Source organism: Ceratotherium simum, chromosome 39 (assembly GCF_057802395.1).
Source record: "Ceratotherium simum simum isolate JZ-2026a chromosome 39, ASM5780239v1, whole genome shotgun sequence".
NCBI classification, from domain to species: domain Eukaryota; kingdom Metazoa; phylum Chordata; class Mammalia; order Perissodactyla; family Rhinocerotidae; genus Ceratotherium; species Ceratotherium simum.
Window position 1 is genome coordinate 2,489,350 of NC_141938.1, and position 14,553 is coordinate 2,503,902.

At 59.8% G+C, this 14,553-nt stretch overlaps 4 protein-coding genes across 6 annotated transcripts; 2 read left to right on the forward strand and 2 right to left on the reverse strand.

Moving 5' to 3' along the window:
• Positions 1-168: 168 nt before the first annotated feature.
• Positions 169-6,262, reverse strand: GNG14 (G protein subunit gamma 14). 2 transcript variants are annotated; one of them, XM_004442530.3, is made up of 3 exons: positions 4,574-4,970; positions 622-714; positions 169-542 (listed from the first exon to the last, which is right to left on the reverse strand). In XM_004442530.3, exons 1-3 carry the CDS (start codon positions 4,655-4,657, stop codon positions 417-419), a joined length of 303 nt encoding a protein of 100 aa, XP_004442587.3. In that variant the 5' UTR covers positions 4,658-4,970; the 3' UTR covers positions 169-416. The 2 variants fall into 2 exon arrangements, with proteins under 2 accessions (XP_004442587.3, XP_087281516.1); XM_087425390.1 differs by lacking the exon at positions 4,574-4,970 and adding an exon at positions 6,164-6,262 and having other exon boundaries at positions 172-542.
• On the forward strand, positions 5,287-8,945 carry DHPS (deoxyhypusine synthase). Of its 2 annotated transcripts, none has more exons than XM_087425387.1 (9): positions 5,287-5,600; positions 6,218-6,382; positions 6,617-6,738; positions 6,823-6,919; positions 7,001-7,087; positions 7,393-7,498; positions 7,581-7,684; positions 8,511-8,659; positions 8,744-8,945. In XM_087425387.1, the coding sequence occupies exons 1-9, from the start codon at positions 5,394-5,396 to the stop codon at positions 8,805-8,807; spliced, it is 1,101 nt and encodes a 366-aa protein (XP_087281513.1). In that variant the 5' UTR covers positions 5,287-5,393; the 3' UTR covers positions 8,808-8,945. The 2 variants fall into 2 exon arrangements, with proteins under 2 accessions (XP_087281513.1, XP_004442584.2); XM_004442527.3 differs by having other exon boundaries at positions 5,289-5,600; positions 8,534-8,659.
• On the reverse strand, positions 8,845-12,809 carry WDR83 (WD repeat domain 83). Its single transcript, XM_004442529.2, has 9 exons — positions 12,483-12,809; positions 12,289-12,409; positions 12,060-12,165; positions 11,783-11,831; positions 11,574-11,700; positions 10,634-10,701; positions 10,429-10,537; positions 10,231-10,345; positions 8,845-9,139 (listed from the first exon to the last, which is right to left on the reverse strand). Exons 1-9 carry the CDS (start codon positions 12,583-12,585, stop codon positions 8,990-8,992), a joined length of 948 nt encoding a protein of 315 aa, XP_004442586.1. The 5' UTR covers positions 12,586-12,809; the 3' UTR covers positions 8,845-8,989.
• Positions 12,810-12,874: 65 nt separating this feature from the next.
• WDR83OS (WD repeat domain 83 opposite strand) lies at positions 12,875-14,298 on the forward strand. Its single transcript, XM_004442526.3, has 4 exons — positions 12,875-13,010; positions 13,124-13,229; positions 13,719-13,816; positions 13,909-14,298. Exons 1-4 carry the CDS (start codon positions 12,961-12,963, stop codon positions 13,973-13,975), a joined length of 321 nt encoding a protein of 106 aa, XP_004442583.1. The 5' UTR covers positions 12,875-12,960; the 3' UTR covers positions 13,976-14,298.
• The last annotated feature ends 255 nt before the right edge of the window (positions 14,299-14,553 follow it).

The following is a 14,553-nucleotide window of genomic DNA, read 5'->3' on the forward strand; positions in this document are numbered from 1 at the left end:
TCTGTGTGCCCATGAGTGTGCGTGTGTGAGGATGAAGGAGGCTTGAGGATGTGGCACCTGTTTGTGCGATGGCACCTCCGTGTGTGTGTGTGTGCGCATATGACATGCATCGGAGTGGCGATTGGATGTGTTTGTGCAGTGGGAGAGGGGATCTGCTAACGCCACCACAGGTGTGGGGACAGGGAGGGGTGGGGGAGGCATGTGCTTTTCCATCCAGGGTCCATGGTGTGTGTGTGTGTGTGTGTGTGTGCGCGTGTGCCCGCTGCTGTGGCCGTGACCCTGGAGTGGGCAGGGGAGGGAGGCTGGGCCAGGTGCACGCCCGGCCCCTGCCAGCCTGCAGCCCCCTTTGCCCCCCATCCCAGCCCGCCAAGCCACGCCCGAGGAGCATTCACTTCACATTTATTGATGCCCCGGGGTCAGAGGATGGCGCAGGGCTTCTTCTTTTTGAAGGGGTTGGTGGCAGCCGGGATGCCCACGAGGAAGGGGTCGCTCTTGGCCTGCTCCGTGCAGAACTGCAGCAGGTCGGTGGCCGCCTTGGACACCTGCAGATGAGCCTGGTCAGCCAGACATGACCCATCCACCTGCCCCTCGCCCGCCATGCTCCCCTCCCCCAGCCCGCACCTTCACGCGGTCGATGCCGGCCTCCATCCGCAGCTGCTCCACCGCCTGGCAGGCCCGCCCAATGTCGCTGCCAACGGCCACTTTGCTGGACATCTGGGGGAGGGTAAGCAGGACTGTAGGCAGCAGGCTCAACTCCAGACCCAGAGCCCTAGGGCTGCCTGAGGGTCCCCGCACCTCCTCCCATGTCCCCTGGGGACTGCGGGATGAGGGTGGCTGCTCCCCGACCTCTGTCAGGACCCCGTACCTCAGCTGAGGACTCGGGCTGACTCCTGGCTGCTCAGTCCTCCTCCAGCGCCCCGCTCTGACTCTCTCCCTGCACCAGCCCAGCCTCTCCAACTCCCTCCTCCCCTCCGCAGAGACTTTGAAGCCAGGACCTCATGGAGTGAAATGTCACCAGTGGTGGTGGCAGCAGCTGCCTCAGCCAAGGGGGTCTCTGCCGCAGGAGGCCCAGTGGCTGTCCTGGTGTCACGTGTCACCTTCCCCGGGGGAGTGCGGGACCCTGGCCTCCCACTCACCTGCTTGGTCCTCTGCTAACCTGCCCCAACACTCCTCCTTTGCCAGCCTCTGTCCCCCCAGTGTGTGGAGGGGACCCCGCCCCGGGCACAGCCCTGCCTCTCCTCTCCTCTCCCCTCACCTCCCTGGGGATCTCATCCGCAGACGGCGCAGTCCACTTGCCTATGCGGACGGCATCCTCTGCCCCTTCGCTCTCAAAGGAGAGCGGCGTCCAAATCACAATGGGCGGGGCCCGGTCCCTGACCTCAGAGCCACCCGAGGCCCCTCCTCCCTCCTCCATCCACCACACTCATCTCTCGGGCGACTCGCACCGAATTAGGCTAAAGCTGGGCTCCAGATGACCTCCCCCCAGACCCTCTGCCCCCAAATACACCACCACCACCCAACTGCCCTGGCCTAAATCTCCAACTCCTTCATTTCTCTCTCCAGTATTCCCACAGCTAGTCCTTTCTCAAGAGCCATCAATGGAAACTAGACTTTGGGTGGTGAACACTGTGCAGTCTATACAGAAGCTGAAATATAATGTACACCTGAAATTTACACAGTGTTCTAAACCAGTGTGACCTCAGTGAAAAAAAACCCATTAGATCAACCTTCAGATTAGGTTCTCAATCTAGTCACTTCTCTCGACCCCTGTTGGTACCACCTTGGGCCCACCGCCCCACCCTCTCCGCTCCCCTGGACCAGAGCAATAGCCTCCGCCCTCGTCTCCCCTGTCCCGCCCACCCTTCCCCGTTCTCCTCAAGGCAGCCAGTGGCATCTGATAGAAAATAAATCACATCAGGGCCAGCCCTGTGGCTTAGTGGTTAAGTGCATGCGCTCTGCTGCTGGCGGCCCGGATTCGGATCCCGGGCGCGCACTGACGCACTGCTTCTCCGGCCATGCTGAGGCCGCGTCCCACATACAGCAACTAGAAGGATGTGCAACTGTGACATACAACTATCTACTGGGGCTTTGGGGGAAAAATAAATAAAATTATTAAAAAAAAAAAAAGAAAATAAATCACATCATAACATGGATGAAACTGGAAGACATTATGCTCAGTGAAATAAGCCAGAAACAAAATGACAGATAATGTATGATTCCACTCATATGAGGTCCCTAGAGGGGTCACGTGCGTAGCAACGAGAAGTAGAACGGTGGGTGCTGGGGAGAGGGGAACAGGTCATGTTTGAGGGGGACAGAGTTTCTGTCTGGGATGATGAAAAGTTCTGTGGATGGAGGCAGTTGCACAACAATGTGAATGTTCGAAATACCACTGAACCATGCGCTTAAAAATGGTTATGGTGGTGAATTTTGTTATGTATATTTTACTGCAATAAAAAAAATTGGAAAAAAAAATCAGAGTCTCTCAGGCCCTTTTTAAATCTCTCCAGTGGTCTCCCAGCCACTTATTTATTTATTTATTTTTGTGAGGAAGATTAGCCCTGAGCTAACATCCAATGCCAATCCTGTTTTTTTTTGCTGAGGAAGATTGGCGCTGGGCTAACATCTGTGTCCATCTTCCTCTACCTTATATGGGACACTGCCACAGCATGGCTTGACAAGCAGTGCGTTGGTGCGCACCCGGGATCCGAACCTGTGAACCCTGGGCCACCCCAGCGGAATGCATGCACTTAACCCCTGTGCCACCGGGCCGGCCCCTCCCAGCCACTTAGAATAAAGCCCACCCTCCTTACTACAGCCCCCAGGGTCCTGCGTGGTCTGGCACCTTCTGCCTGGTCTGAATTCATTTCTTTGTTGTTTTCCTTGTGAGGACGATCAGCCCTGAGGTAACATCTGTTGCCAATCCTCCTCTTTTTACTGAGGAAGACTGGCCCTGAGCTAACATCCGTGCCCAACTTCCTCCACTTTATACGGGACACCGCCACAGCATGGCCTGACAAGCGGTGCATCGGTGTGCGCCCGGGATCCGAACCTCGGGCCCCTGCAGTGGAGCGCACGCACTTAACCGCTACGCCACCTGGCCGGCCCCTCCTTCATTCTTCCTGGATCACCCCAAGGCCCCTGTGTGCATTCATTCATTCGTTCAGTTATTCAGCGTATTTGCAAGATGCCAATATGTGCCCGGCACTGCAGAGTAAAAGAAATAGCAGTGAAGCCAGACCTAATCCTGCCCTCCTGGGGCTGCCAGTCAGGGAGGGACGGACAACACCAAACACAACGTATGAAGTGCTATGAAAGACAACCAAAGCAAGGTAAGGGCGAGTGTGGGTGGTCAGGGCAGGCCTCCTGGAGGAGGTGACATTTGGACGGAGGCCCAGAGGAGGAGGAGGGGAAGCGGGTGTTCCAGGCAGAGAGAGCAGCAGGTGCCTCGTCCCTTGGTCAGGAAATAGCTTGTGGGTTCTAGAACAGCGAGGGGTCGGTGTAGCTGGAGAGGAGTGAGCGAGGGCAAGTGGTGGGAGATGAGGGCAGGGAAGGGAGTGCCCTCACAGGCCACAGTGAAGAGCCTGGAGTTTACTCCTAGCGGGAAGCCACCCTTAGAAGGTTTCAACAAGGAACGACACATCTGACTGCTGTTTCGCGAGCTCTCTGGACACAGCTGGGGAAGGGACTGGAGGGAAGGAAGCCCAGCGTGGAGGCCGTGGGGATGAAGAAAAGCACCTGGATGCAAATACAGAATCATCATGCTGTGCACCTGAAACTAAAATAATGTTCTGTCAATTATATCTTAATTTAAAAAAAAGAAGAAAAGCACCTAGAACTTCTAGGTAAAACTTGGTGGACGTGTTGGGGGATGGATGTCATGTGCAGAAAGGGAGACATCAAACTCAACTCCCCAGTTTTCACCCTCGTAGATGAGTGGAGTGTAGGGTTATCTGCTGAGATGTGAAGACTCCAGGGAGATCAGGGTTAGGTGGAGAGGGAACTGAGATGGCGAGTTTGAGATCCAAGTGGACGTTCTGCTCCTTCAACTAAGTAGGCTCATTTCCAGCCTCAGGACCTTTGCACTGGCTGTTCTCTCTCCCAATGGGGGGTGGCAGGGGAATGACCTCCCCCAGATCTTCACATAGGGGCCTTTCTTGGCGCTCTGGCCTTGGCTCAAATGTCACCTCCTTGATATCCTTCCCCAACCACCTGTCCCTCCAACTAAGGCCACCAATCCCTCCATTCACCTCCACCCTCAAGACTCTACATCATCCTGTTTAAATCCGGAAAAGCACTTACCACTGTTGTTAAATTTCTATTTCCCCAAACTGTAGGCCCCAGCGGGGCAGCGTCAGCACCTCATTCACTGCTAAACGGCAGCACCCAGCTCAGGGTCCAATGTATAGTACAGACTCCATAAATGTAGAGTGAGTGATTAATTGGGTCCCCTATGGACCAGATCCCGTGCACTGTTAGGAGGACCCATGAGATACACACCTCACCCCCAAGGATTTCAGTCTTGCTGGAGGGAAAGAGATGTCAGCCCTGGATCCCAGAAGAGGTCCCTTACCCAGAGGAATGTCAGGGAAAGCTTCCCAAAGGAGGTGACAGCTGCAGCTGCCGGAAGAAGGAAGACCAGAGGGTTATGCCCCATGTCGAGGCCCTGGAGACGCGAGGCACGAACAGGGATCACTATTCCATTGACAAGAGGTGCTCAGAGGCAGAAACTCTCTGACACTGCCTGACGACTCAAATCCTGACCAAGGGCGATATCTAAGAACCCATCCTGGGCCGGCCCCGTGGCTTAGCGGTTAAGTGTGCGCGCTCTGCTGTTGGCGGCCCGGGTTCGGCTCCCGGGCACGCACCGATGCACTGCTTGTCTGGCCATGCTGAGGCCGCGTCCCATATACAGCAACTAGAAGGATGTGCAGCTATGACATACAACTATCTACTGGGGCTTTGGGGGAAAAAATTAAAAAAAAAAATAAAAATAAAAAAAATTAAAAAAAAAAAAAAAAAAAGAACCCATCCTCTCTCCCGGAGGGGACAGAAAAGAACGGGCAAGCGCCGCGCAACGCGGTAGATCTCCAACAGGCGGCAGTAAAAGCAGGAATCTTCATTCATCTGAGGCTGAGAATACGCGAAAGAGGGAATCATGGCTCCTCGCGGCCTCCGTATTACGGAACATGAGCGCAAAGATGGCCGCCCCCTCAGGCTAAGGGCATCAGAGGATCATGTGACTAGGCAACTTCCGATCCCTCTCCGCAGGTTTTCCAGAGCCCTACTTCCTGCGCTCTCGTAGAGAAGGGCGTGCCAGGGCTTAGTGCGTCTCGAGGCCGCCGGAGGCCCGGCCTGGGGCGGCTCTGATCTGGGAGTGCGATCGCAGGGGCATGGAGGGTCCCCAGGAGGGGAAGGCGCCTGTGGCGGCGCTGGCCGCCGTGCTGAAGCACAGCTCGGCTCTGCCGTCCGAGAGCGCCCAGGTCCGGGGCTACGACTTCAACCGCGGCGTGGACTACCGCGCGCTGCTGGAGGCCTTCGGCACCACTGGTTTCCAGGCCACCAACTTCGGGCGCGCGGTGCAGCAAGTCAACGCCATGGTGAGCCCTGGGGCGGGACTTCTTGGGTTGACGGGGGCGTGGCCTCCAGTAGCGCCAATGCTGTACTTGCAGGGGGCGGGGCTTCCACGGGAGAAGGAGGCGTGCCCTTCGCTGGGCTGTCCAGTAGTTGGAGAGGGGCGGGGCCTACCCTGGCGGGAGTTTCTGTGCTGGGGAGGGGGCGTTGCCCCCTGGTAGGTATATCCTAGTATCAGGAGGGTATGGAGACTGATTCTAGGTACCGGGCAGGTTTTAGGCAACGTGGGAAAGTGCTGTGGAGTGGGCGGAGCCTGGGACAAGACCGTGTGGTTGAGGGAGGAATTGGGGGAGGAGCCGAAATCAGGGCGGGGCCTGAGTTGGATTTGCTCTTCCCAGTGGGAAAGGGGGTCGGGTCTCCAAAAGTGATGCTCTCGGATTCCTGAAACGGGGCAAAGCCTGAGCGTGAGCCCTGAGATTCGGGCTGTGAAGGGGCGGAGCCTGCACAGGGGCGTTCATTCCCTGGTTCCTCGTAGACGTGGTCCTGTATCCCCTAGTGGGCAGGGCTTGGCGGCGGAGCTGAAACCCACCTGGAGTTTTTGGGCTGGACTTTGGAGTTCACTCGACCTTCTTCTGACACCTAGATAGAGAAGAAACTGGAGCCGCTGTCGCAGGATGAGGACCAGCATGCAGACCTGACCCAGAGCCGCCGCCCACTCACTGGCTGCACCATTTTCCTGGGCTACACTTCCAACCTCATCAGTTCAGGCATCCGTGAGACCATCCGTTACCTCGTGCAGCACAACATGGTGGGCACCCGGTGGGGCTGTGACCTTGGCCTCTTCTGGGTCTTAATGGGCAGTAAGATTATTGGTCATTTAAGGGAGATAGGGAGATATGTGTCAGCAGAGGGACAGGATGGGGTTTTGCTTTGTGGCAGAGCACCTCCCAAGGGTCACTGGAGGGTTGGGAGTTAGGAGTCCTGCCCTGCATGAGGGCAGGGCTCCCCTTCCTGGGCCAACCTCACTGCCTTGTGGCTGCAGGTGGACGTCTTAGTGACCACAGCTGGGGGCGTGGAGGAGGATCTCATCAAGTGCCTGGCACCCACGTACCTGGGGGAGTTCAGCCTCAGGGGGAAGGAGCTACGTGAGAACGGGATCAACAGGTGGGGGGCGCCCTGAGTGGTGCTGGGTGTGGGAGCTGGGCTGAGGGTCCTGGGGCCTGACGCCCACATGCCTCCTGTCCCCAGGATCGGAAACCTGCTGGTGCCCAATGACAATTACTGCAAGTTTGAGGACTGGCTGATGCCCATTCTGGACCAGATGGTGTTGGAGCAGAACACAGAGGTGGGGCTGGAGCAACCGGGGGGGCTGGCATGGTGGGAGTCAGGGGAGGTGCTGCTGGCTGAAGCTGATGTCCCCTTCTAGGGTGTGAAGTGGACGCCTTCCAAGATGATCGCCCGGCTTGGCAAGGAGATCAACAACCCAGAGTCGGTGTATTACTGGGCCCAAAAGGTGAGGGGCTGGGTGAAGGCAAAGATGCCAGGCCTCAGCATGTGTGGTTTCATCTTGAGAGCCGTATGGGGAGTCAGTACTATTCTCATCATCCCCACTCTTAGATGAGGAACGTCAGACAGAGAGAGGTTAGGCAGTTTGTCTGAAGTCCCACAGCTCTCGAGTGTGGTCCTGGTATCCTGGCTCTACTCCCAGGCCACCTGGGAGCAGCCAGGGTGGTGCTTAGCAACCCCCACGTGGTGGGGACCAGGTTGCCTCCACCAGGCTCTGAGCTCCGGCCGCTGTCTTGTCCTGCCCTCCTCCAGAACCACATCCCCGTGTTGAGCCCAGCGCTTACAGATGGCTCGCTAGGCGACATGATCTTCTTCCATTCCTACAAGAACCCAGGCCTGGTCCTGGACATTGTTGAGGGTGAGGCGCTGGGGCTGCAGAGGAGTCAGGGAGGGAGGAGGGTTGCTGGGCCCGCGGCCTGACCACAGCCTTCTTCCCCCAGACCTGAAGCTCATCAACACACAGGCCATCTTCGCCAAGCGGTCCGGGATGATCATTCTGGGTGGGGGCGTGGTCAAGCACCACATCGCCAACGCCAACCTCATGGTGAGCGGGATGAGCGTGCGCCTGGTTCCCAGCAGGGGCGGTACGTGGCCCTGCCGTGCAGACATGCCCTTGTGTTCAGCCTGTGCCATGTCTCCATGGAGACAGCCGTGACTAGACAGGCCTGGATCCCTGCCCTCTTGGGACTGATGTTCTCGTCAGGGAGACAGACGGCAAACAAGTGACATGCACATCAGGTGGCAGTAACTGCTATGGAAAAAATGAAGGATGACGAGGTGGCAAGAGAAAGGGGTGCTGTTCGAAAACGAGCAGCTTTCCTGGGAAATGTGAGCCTGTGAGCAGAGGATTTCAGGAGGTGCCTCCCATGGGCCATGTGGTTATCTCGGGGATGAGCTCCCAGCAGAGGGAACAGCCAGCGTAGAGGCTCTGAGGTGCCCAAAGAAGGTCAAGCAACAGCTAGGGGTCCAGTGAAGAGGAGAAGGGGAGGAGGTGAGATGGGGAGGTGACCCGCCTTGAGGGCTACTCAGGTGCTCACTGGCGCCCTCTGGCGGCTGTGGGGAAACAAATAGCGGGGCCATGGTCGGGAGAGGTGGTTAGGTTTGGAGGTCTTCTGATGACAGCCTTGGTGGCAGCTCCTGCTGAGCAGATGCAGGAGGGGTGTTGCTCCCCAGAAGGTGGGTCTGGGGCAACGCTGCCCACCATCTGCCCAGCAACCCCTACCCCTCACTGTGCCCAGGTGTTGACATGGGGCCTCTCCCTCGGAGCGAGGGGCTGCCAAGGGCTTCCTTCATCCGGGGCACCTCCCTCAGCCTCTCTGACTACAGTGCCCTGCCTGTGTGTCTGTCTGTCTCCTTTGACCGGCTGACAGGCCCGCCCTGCCCCTCCCCACAGCGCAACGGGGCTGACTATTCCGTTTACATCAACACGGCCCAGGAGTTTGACGGCTCCGACTCGGGCGCCCGGCCGGACGAAGCCGTTTCCTGGGGCAAGATCCGGGTGGACGCACAGCCTGTCAAGGTGAGAGCCTGCTGGGTGGCTGGGGTACACGGTCTCCCAGGCCGCAGCCACGGGTCCCATGGCTCACCCAGGTCCCCTCCACAGGTCTACGCTGATGCATCCCTGGTCTTCCCCCTGCTTGTGGCCGAAACCTTTGCCCAGAAGGTAGACGCCTTCACGCCTGAGAAGAACGAGGACTGAACGGCTGCCGCCCCAGGGAGGCCCCACTCTATTTATTAATCTGCTGACCCAGCCCCTCTCCGCCTGCTTGGTCAGCGGCGTGTCTAAAATAAACCGTCTCAGTGGCTCTCCCGAGTCTGGGTCTGTGTCCTTGGTGGTGGTCCCCTGGCTTCAGCCTGCGCCCCCTTCAGCCTCGTAGGCCTCTTCCCGCCAGCACTGGACGCTGCCCCCCGTGGCGGTCAGCAGGCAGGGCTCTGCAGGGTGGTAGGCCAGCGACTGCACCACGCCGGGGCCCACAGGCAGGGCCAGTGCCAGGGACCCCTGGGGAGCGAGGGGGTGGGGAACGTCGTCAGTGCATCCCCTCCCTTCAGCCCCTCCCAGGCACCGTGAACCTCATCTGCCCCACACTGAACCCCTCGGCCGCTCCGTCCTCTCAGGAGCTCAGACCAACATCTCGCGAGTGTCTCTCACATCCTTGCTCAGCAAGTCCCCTTGCCTCTTCCTTTCGACGTGTCCAGGGACTGCCGGTCCTCTCACCCCTCATGGCTGCCACCCCACTCCGATCCGTCCCGTCTTGCTCCCAGCTTCCCTCCCCCTCGCCGCTTCGGGGTTCCACTGGCCCATCTGGGAGCCTCAGTGCTCTCACTTCCCTTGTCGCCCCGCAGTCACGCTCTGCATCCGTGGTTCCTCAAGCAGGCCTCAGTTCCTCTTTCCACCTCGAAACGTACCTTCAGGTGCCCTCCCCCAGGGTGACTTCTCCTCTACCGGACCCTCCAGAAGGAGGCCGAATGTGCGCGCTTTCTTGGTTCCCAGAGCGAGAGCTGGCCCCTGGAGTCTCCAGGGCCCCAGTTCCCTCCACCCTCTTAGGAGCCTTAATTCCCCTGGCCAAGCCCCAGTGGCCACGTCTCCTTCCCTGAGGCTCCCAGCCCTGACTCCACTAAGCCTGGCCAGTCTGTTCCCAGCCTGACACCCCCCTAGGCCAGATCACATCACGATAGGTGACAGGCTCAGGGCTGGAAAGTACAGCGATGCTCAAAGGCAGCTCAGGTTCCCTGAACAACTACAGCCTGGGTGAGCCCCGCGTCAAATGCTGGCCCCCCCTCCCCCAGGGTCAGTGCCAGTGGCTTGGCCTGGCAATCGTGGCCCTGCCTGCTCTGGACCCTGCTGCCGCCACCGCCACCACCGCTGTCCGGAAGTGCATCTACATCCTGACCAACGCACGTGTGCCACACCTCCAAGCCTCACGGCATGCTGTTCCTTTGCCAGGAGTGCCCTTCCTGCCTGTCCTCTCACTCCTCCTTCGAGCCCCCAGATCTATCAGCACTCCTTCCTTCAGGGCCGGGAGTGACCGCGGTAAGGACAGTGAAGGACAGGGCAGGTGCCCCGGGGCGGAGTGGGGGCGGGAGGCTCACCTCCACTAGGTCCCAGAAGAACACCCGCCCGTCCTCGGAGCAGCTGACCACGTGCGTGTCGCGCTCACTCAGGCAGCAGTCCAGCTTGTATTCCCGGTTCTTGTGGCCCGTGTACCTGGGGGCGGGTTGTGGGATCAGGGGGCCTTCCTCTCAGCAGAAGTGGGGGCGGGGGAGGAACCCCACGCCCCAAAGTCTCACTCGCCCAGCAGCTCCCCCGTGTCTTTGTCTAGAAGCCGCAATGTGGAGTCCAGGCTGGACACCAGGGTGCACTGGCCGTCCCGGCTGAAGCAGATGCAGGTGATGGGGCCTGGGGGGAAGGGATGGGAGGGCAGACTGGTGAGGCTGGGGCCCCCTCTGCAGCCCCCACATTCCCTACCTGCCCCACAGCCCCGGCCACACTCACTGCCCACGTAGTCTGAGAAAAGCTGCCCCATCCTCAGGTCATAGCGCCTCACTCGGCCGTCCACCGAGCTGCAGGAGAGGGTGGATCCAGCTGAAGCGGCCACTGGGGCTCCAGGCACCTCAGCGTCCCTGTACCCTCCCTCCCCACCAGGGCCCTGACGGCAGGTAGGCCTGCCTTTCCTGTGCACCCTTCACTGTCTTGCTCCTGTCCAGGGCCAGAAAAAGCGTGCTGAAATAAATTCATAAGAGGAATTCCAAGGTGCTGGCTTTGAGACTCAGACCCAGCACCTATCAGGTCCCACTCCATCTGTTTCTAAGTACTGAGCATCCTCTCTGGGCCGGATCCTGTCTGGGGGCTTGAGACACAGCTGTGACCAAGCCAGGAGCACGTTCTGCCAAGACGGAGCCTCGCTGACTGAAAATAATCTAGGAAGGCCTCCCAGAGGAGATGACATCTGAGAACTGGGACTTGAAGGATGAGAGAGAGCCAACCACATGTGGTCTAAGGGGGATGTGTGGGAACAGGGCCAGCCACCAGGCTCTGCAAACTCCCCCCCAGGTGGGAATGGCTCTCAGGCAGCCCTGCATGTGCATTTTTTTTTTTAATTGTCTCCTGCAGCTACAATATCAACCCTATGTGGGCAGGCAATTTTCCTAATTTCTTTATGTTGTTCACTGCTGTGTGCTCAGTGACTAAAAAGTAACCTGCCGCAGGTGCTCAGATACACCCTGAATAAGCAGTAGAAGGGCAGTCCGGGCATAAGAGGCGTGCTGGGCATATTGAACAGAAAGGAGGCTGGGAACGAATAAAAGCAGAGAGGTCAGCAGGGACCGGACCATGCGGGGCCCTGTGACCCGCGGTGAGGACAGCAGATTGTAATCTAAGCCCAGAGGCGCCATGATCCCCAGCGGTGATCAGGCGAGGCCCTGGCTCCACTCACCCAGCCAGGACCTCGTGGTCCGACACCTTCACGCTGGACACGCCGTCCCTGGCTTCGTCCAGCGTCTGCACGGGCTCAGGCCGCCGAGAGCGGCAGTCCCAGCAGCGGACGCTCGAGTCGATAGAGCCTGGGAGGCCGGCACGAAGTTGAGGTCAGGTTGGGGGGGCAGGGCGGCACCCTGGGCCCCCCTGCCCAGGCCCCAGGCTCACCGGACAGGATGACCGTGGCCTCTTCATTAAACTGCACCGTGTTCACCTTCTGAGAAACAGGAACTGCCCCTCAGAGGAGGCCGGACTTGGGGGGACGGGAAGAGAGGCGGGCAAAGGCTAGGGGCACGGGACTGAAAGGTTTTGGGGGAACTGCAAGGACGGAGCTTCGGAAATGCTGGGCCCCGGGGGAATGATCCTCGCTCTGTAATGGGGGTGTCCCTGTCACCTCCCGCGCAGAAAGCGGGTCCCTTCCGCACTCACGCTCTCCTGCACTCACCCCCGCGTGGCCCCGGAATTTGCGCACGACCTGCCCCGAGGCCACATCCCACAGCACCACCGCCTTGTCCCCGCCGCCGGAGCAGAGGCTGCTGTTGTCAAAGGAGCTGGGGGGCGGGGGAGGCGGGTCAGCGCCGGGCCCCGGCCTGGCCCCCGCCCCTCACCCCCCGGCCCGGCCCCCGTCCCCGCGCGGCCAGCCCTCCGCCCGGCCGGCCCCCGGCCCCGCTCACCCGGCCGCGTCCAGCACCTCGTAGCCGTGGCCGCTGTACGTCCGCAGCAGCGTCCCCCGCAGCGGGTTCCACAGCTTCAGGGTCTTGTCGCTGCCGCACGTCAGGCAGTAGTTGCCGTCCACTGGGGAACACGGGGGTTCAGGGGGCCGCCGACCGCAGGAGGCGGAGGACCCGGATGCAGAGAGGGCGCTCACCATTGAATCGCACGGCTCGCACCGCCCCCTGCCCGCAGTCCAGCGTCTTCAACCGTTTCTGCGGCAGCTCCGGGCCCCGCGGCTTTGGCTCAGGGAAAGCCATTGCTCCCGGAGCCCTTCCTTGCCGCCTTAGGTCGGTGTACGCAGGCTTCCGAGCCCTCGGAACCCACGCTTCGGTGTCACCTTATTATTGTCCACCGCGGCCTACTTCCTGTTTCTCAATTCCAGGTTCAAATTTTCGGCTTTTCGGCTAGTGTTGGGAATATTGAAGCCGCTTCCAGCTTCTTTTCCCCACTTGCTGTTTTTAAGGGACATTTTGGCGTCTTTAATTTTCTGTCCTCTGGCTGTGGGGAGTCCTGGCCCCCGCCGCTAGGAACGGAAGCGCGAGGGCTGCGGGTGTTACACTAAAAGCCACCCTCCGTTTCCACGCCGGAAGTTGCAACTCTCGTTGCGGAAGAGGCGCGACCTCGGAGTCGCTATGTCCATGAACAGCATGTCGGACCCACGGAGACCGAACAAAGTGCTGAGGTGAGGACCCAGCGTCATGGGAACGGGCCTTGGGGTGTGGGGCGGGGGCCAGGGAAGCGCTTGTCCATCCCGGGGGCGCGACTTGCGCCCCCTGACCCTTGCGCCTGCCGCAGGTACAAGCCACCGCCGAGCGAGTGTAACCCCGCCTTGGACGACCCGACGCCGGACTACATGAATCTGCTGGGCATGATCTTCAGCATGTGCGGCCTCATGCTCAAGGTGGGCGCGGCTGAGTGTCCTCCGGCGCTGCTCTGCCTGACAGCCGCGCCGGGGGCGGATTCGGAAGGAAGCGGGCCAGCGCCGAAGGGGCGCGGCCTGAGCCTGGCCGGGGGCGGGGCCAGTGACGCTGGACGGGGAAAGGGCCGTGGGGGAAGCCGGCGGTCCGGGTCAGGGTGGGTACGTGGGCGGTCGGTCTGAGGGGGATGCTAGGCTTTAAAGAAACTGGAGGGGACTTGTGGAGAAAGGCTGGGGTGCTTAGCATGATGGGATATGTCAAAGACTAGTCTTCTTAGGCCGCGGAGTAGGATCAAAAACCGGGTACTTGGAGTAGGCTCTGGGGGGATGGGACGGAGGGACTCCTGGAGGGCAAGGTCCGAGCTGCAGCAGGTGGAAGCGGTGGGTTGGAACCGCTGCCTGGGAATGCCCCTTTGGAGGCTCATTGCCTGCCTCGCACTGAGCTAACCCACCCATCCACCCACCTTTCCCCAGCTGAAGTGGTGCGCTTGGGTGGCCGTCTACTGCTCCTTCATCAGCTTCGCCAACTCCCGGAGCTCTGAGGACACTAAGCAGATGATGAGTAGCTTCATGTGAGGCTGGTCTTAGAGAAGGAGGGACTCCCGAGGAAGGGGAGGGGGCCCCAAGCCTACCCATCCTGGACTGACACTCTCTCCCGTCTCAGGCTGTCCATCTCCGCTGTGGTGATGTCGTATCTGCAGAACCCTCAGCCCATGACGCCCCCCTGGTGATGTCAGCCTAGAGGGTTACATCCTGGACTCCTTTCTCTGCCTTCCCCCAGGCCTGGCCCTTGGCTGCTCAGCCTCCTGCCCTCAGCTGTTGGCCTGGGCTTCTCTGGGTGAGGTAGTCTCAGGGCCTGCAGCTGGATGGGGGAGCCTGGGCCTTTCCCTGGGATCCCACTTCTGCTGGGGCAGAGAGGGGATACCCTGGGCCCACCCGTCCTGCCTTCCTTCCCCACCCTGCCTGCTGCCGGGCGAGATGCTGTCCATGTTTCTAGATGTATCCACTCGTTTTCTTGTTGAAACCAGTTACTAATAAAGTTTTGCATTCTGGTTGTTCTCTGTGACCTATCTCCTGTGCACTGCGGCTGCTCTTCCTAGGGGGCAGGGCTCGTTCCTCCACTCAGTCAGGCCTGGGGAGGGGCCCCAGGCTGGAGCCTTCTGGTAGTTCACTTGTTTATTTCACAAGCCTCGTGCTTTAAGTCAGGTGCCAGGTACAGGACAGTGACCCCTGCCCTCTGGCAACTCAGCAGATGGCCCTGCTGACCTGAGGAATCTGGGCTTTGGTTTTCTTATCAGAGAAACGGGGT

Excerpts from the sequence above, each read along its gene's own strand:
- DHPS (XM_004442527.3), top strand. The coding sequence starts at position 5,394 with ATGGAGGGTCCCCAGGAGGGGAAGGCGCCTGTGGCGGCGCTGGCCGCC. Across the intron at positions 6,739-6,822 it reads CGTGAGAACGGGATCAACAG|GATCGGAAACCTGCTGGTGC; the intron begins GTGGGGGGCGCC and ends TCCTGTCCCCAG. Across the intron at positions 7,088-7,392 it reads TGTATTACTGGGCCCAAAAG|AACCACATCCCCGTGTTGAG; the intron begins GTGAGGGGCTGG and ends GCCCTCCTCCAG.
- GNG14 (XM_087425390.1), bottom strand. The coding sequence starts at position 6,262 with ATGCTGGTCCTCATCCTGCGACAGCGGCTCCAGTTTCTTCTCTATCTA. Across the intron at positions 715-6,163 it reads GTCCAGCCCAAAAACTCCAG|ATGTCCAGCAAAGTGGCCGT; the intron begins GTGGGTTTCAGC and ends ACCCTCCCCCAG. Across the intron at positions 543-621 it reads CCGGCATCGACCGCGTGAAG|GTGTCCAAGGCGGCCACCGA; the intron begins GTGCGGGCTGGG and ends GCTCATCTGCAG.
- WDR83 (XM_004442529.2), bottom strand. The coding sequence starts at position 12,585 with ATGGCTTTCCCTGAGCCAAAGCCGCGGGGCCCGGAGCTGCCGCAGAAA. Across the intron at positions 12,166-12,288 it reads GAGGTGCTGGACGCGGCCGG|CTCCTTTGACAACAGCAGCC; the intron begins GTGAGCGGGGCC and ends CCCGCCCCCCAG. Across the intron at positions 10,346-10,428 it reads ACGGGGGAGCTGCTGGGCGA|GTACACGGGCCACAAGAACC; the intron begins GTGAGACTTTGG and ends ACCCGCCCCCAG.
- WDR83OS (XM_004442526.3), top strand. The coding sequence starts at position 12,961 with ATGTCCATGAACAGCATGTCGGACCCACGGAGACCGAACAAAGTGCTG. Across the intron at positions 13,011-13,123 it reads AGACCGAACAAAGTGCTGAG|GTACAAGCCACCGCCGAGCG; the intron begins GTGAGGACCCAG and ends CGCCTGCCGCAG. Across the intron at positions 13,230-13,718 it reads TGTGCGGCCTCATGCTCAAG|CTGAAGTGGTGCGCTTGGGT; the intron begins GTGGGCGCGGCT and ends ACCTTTCCCCAG.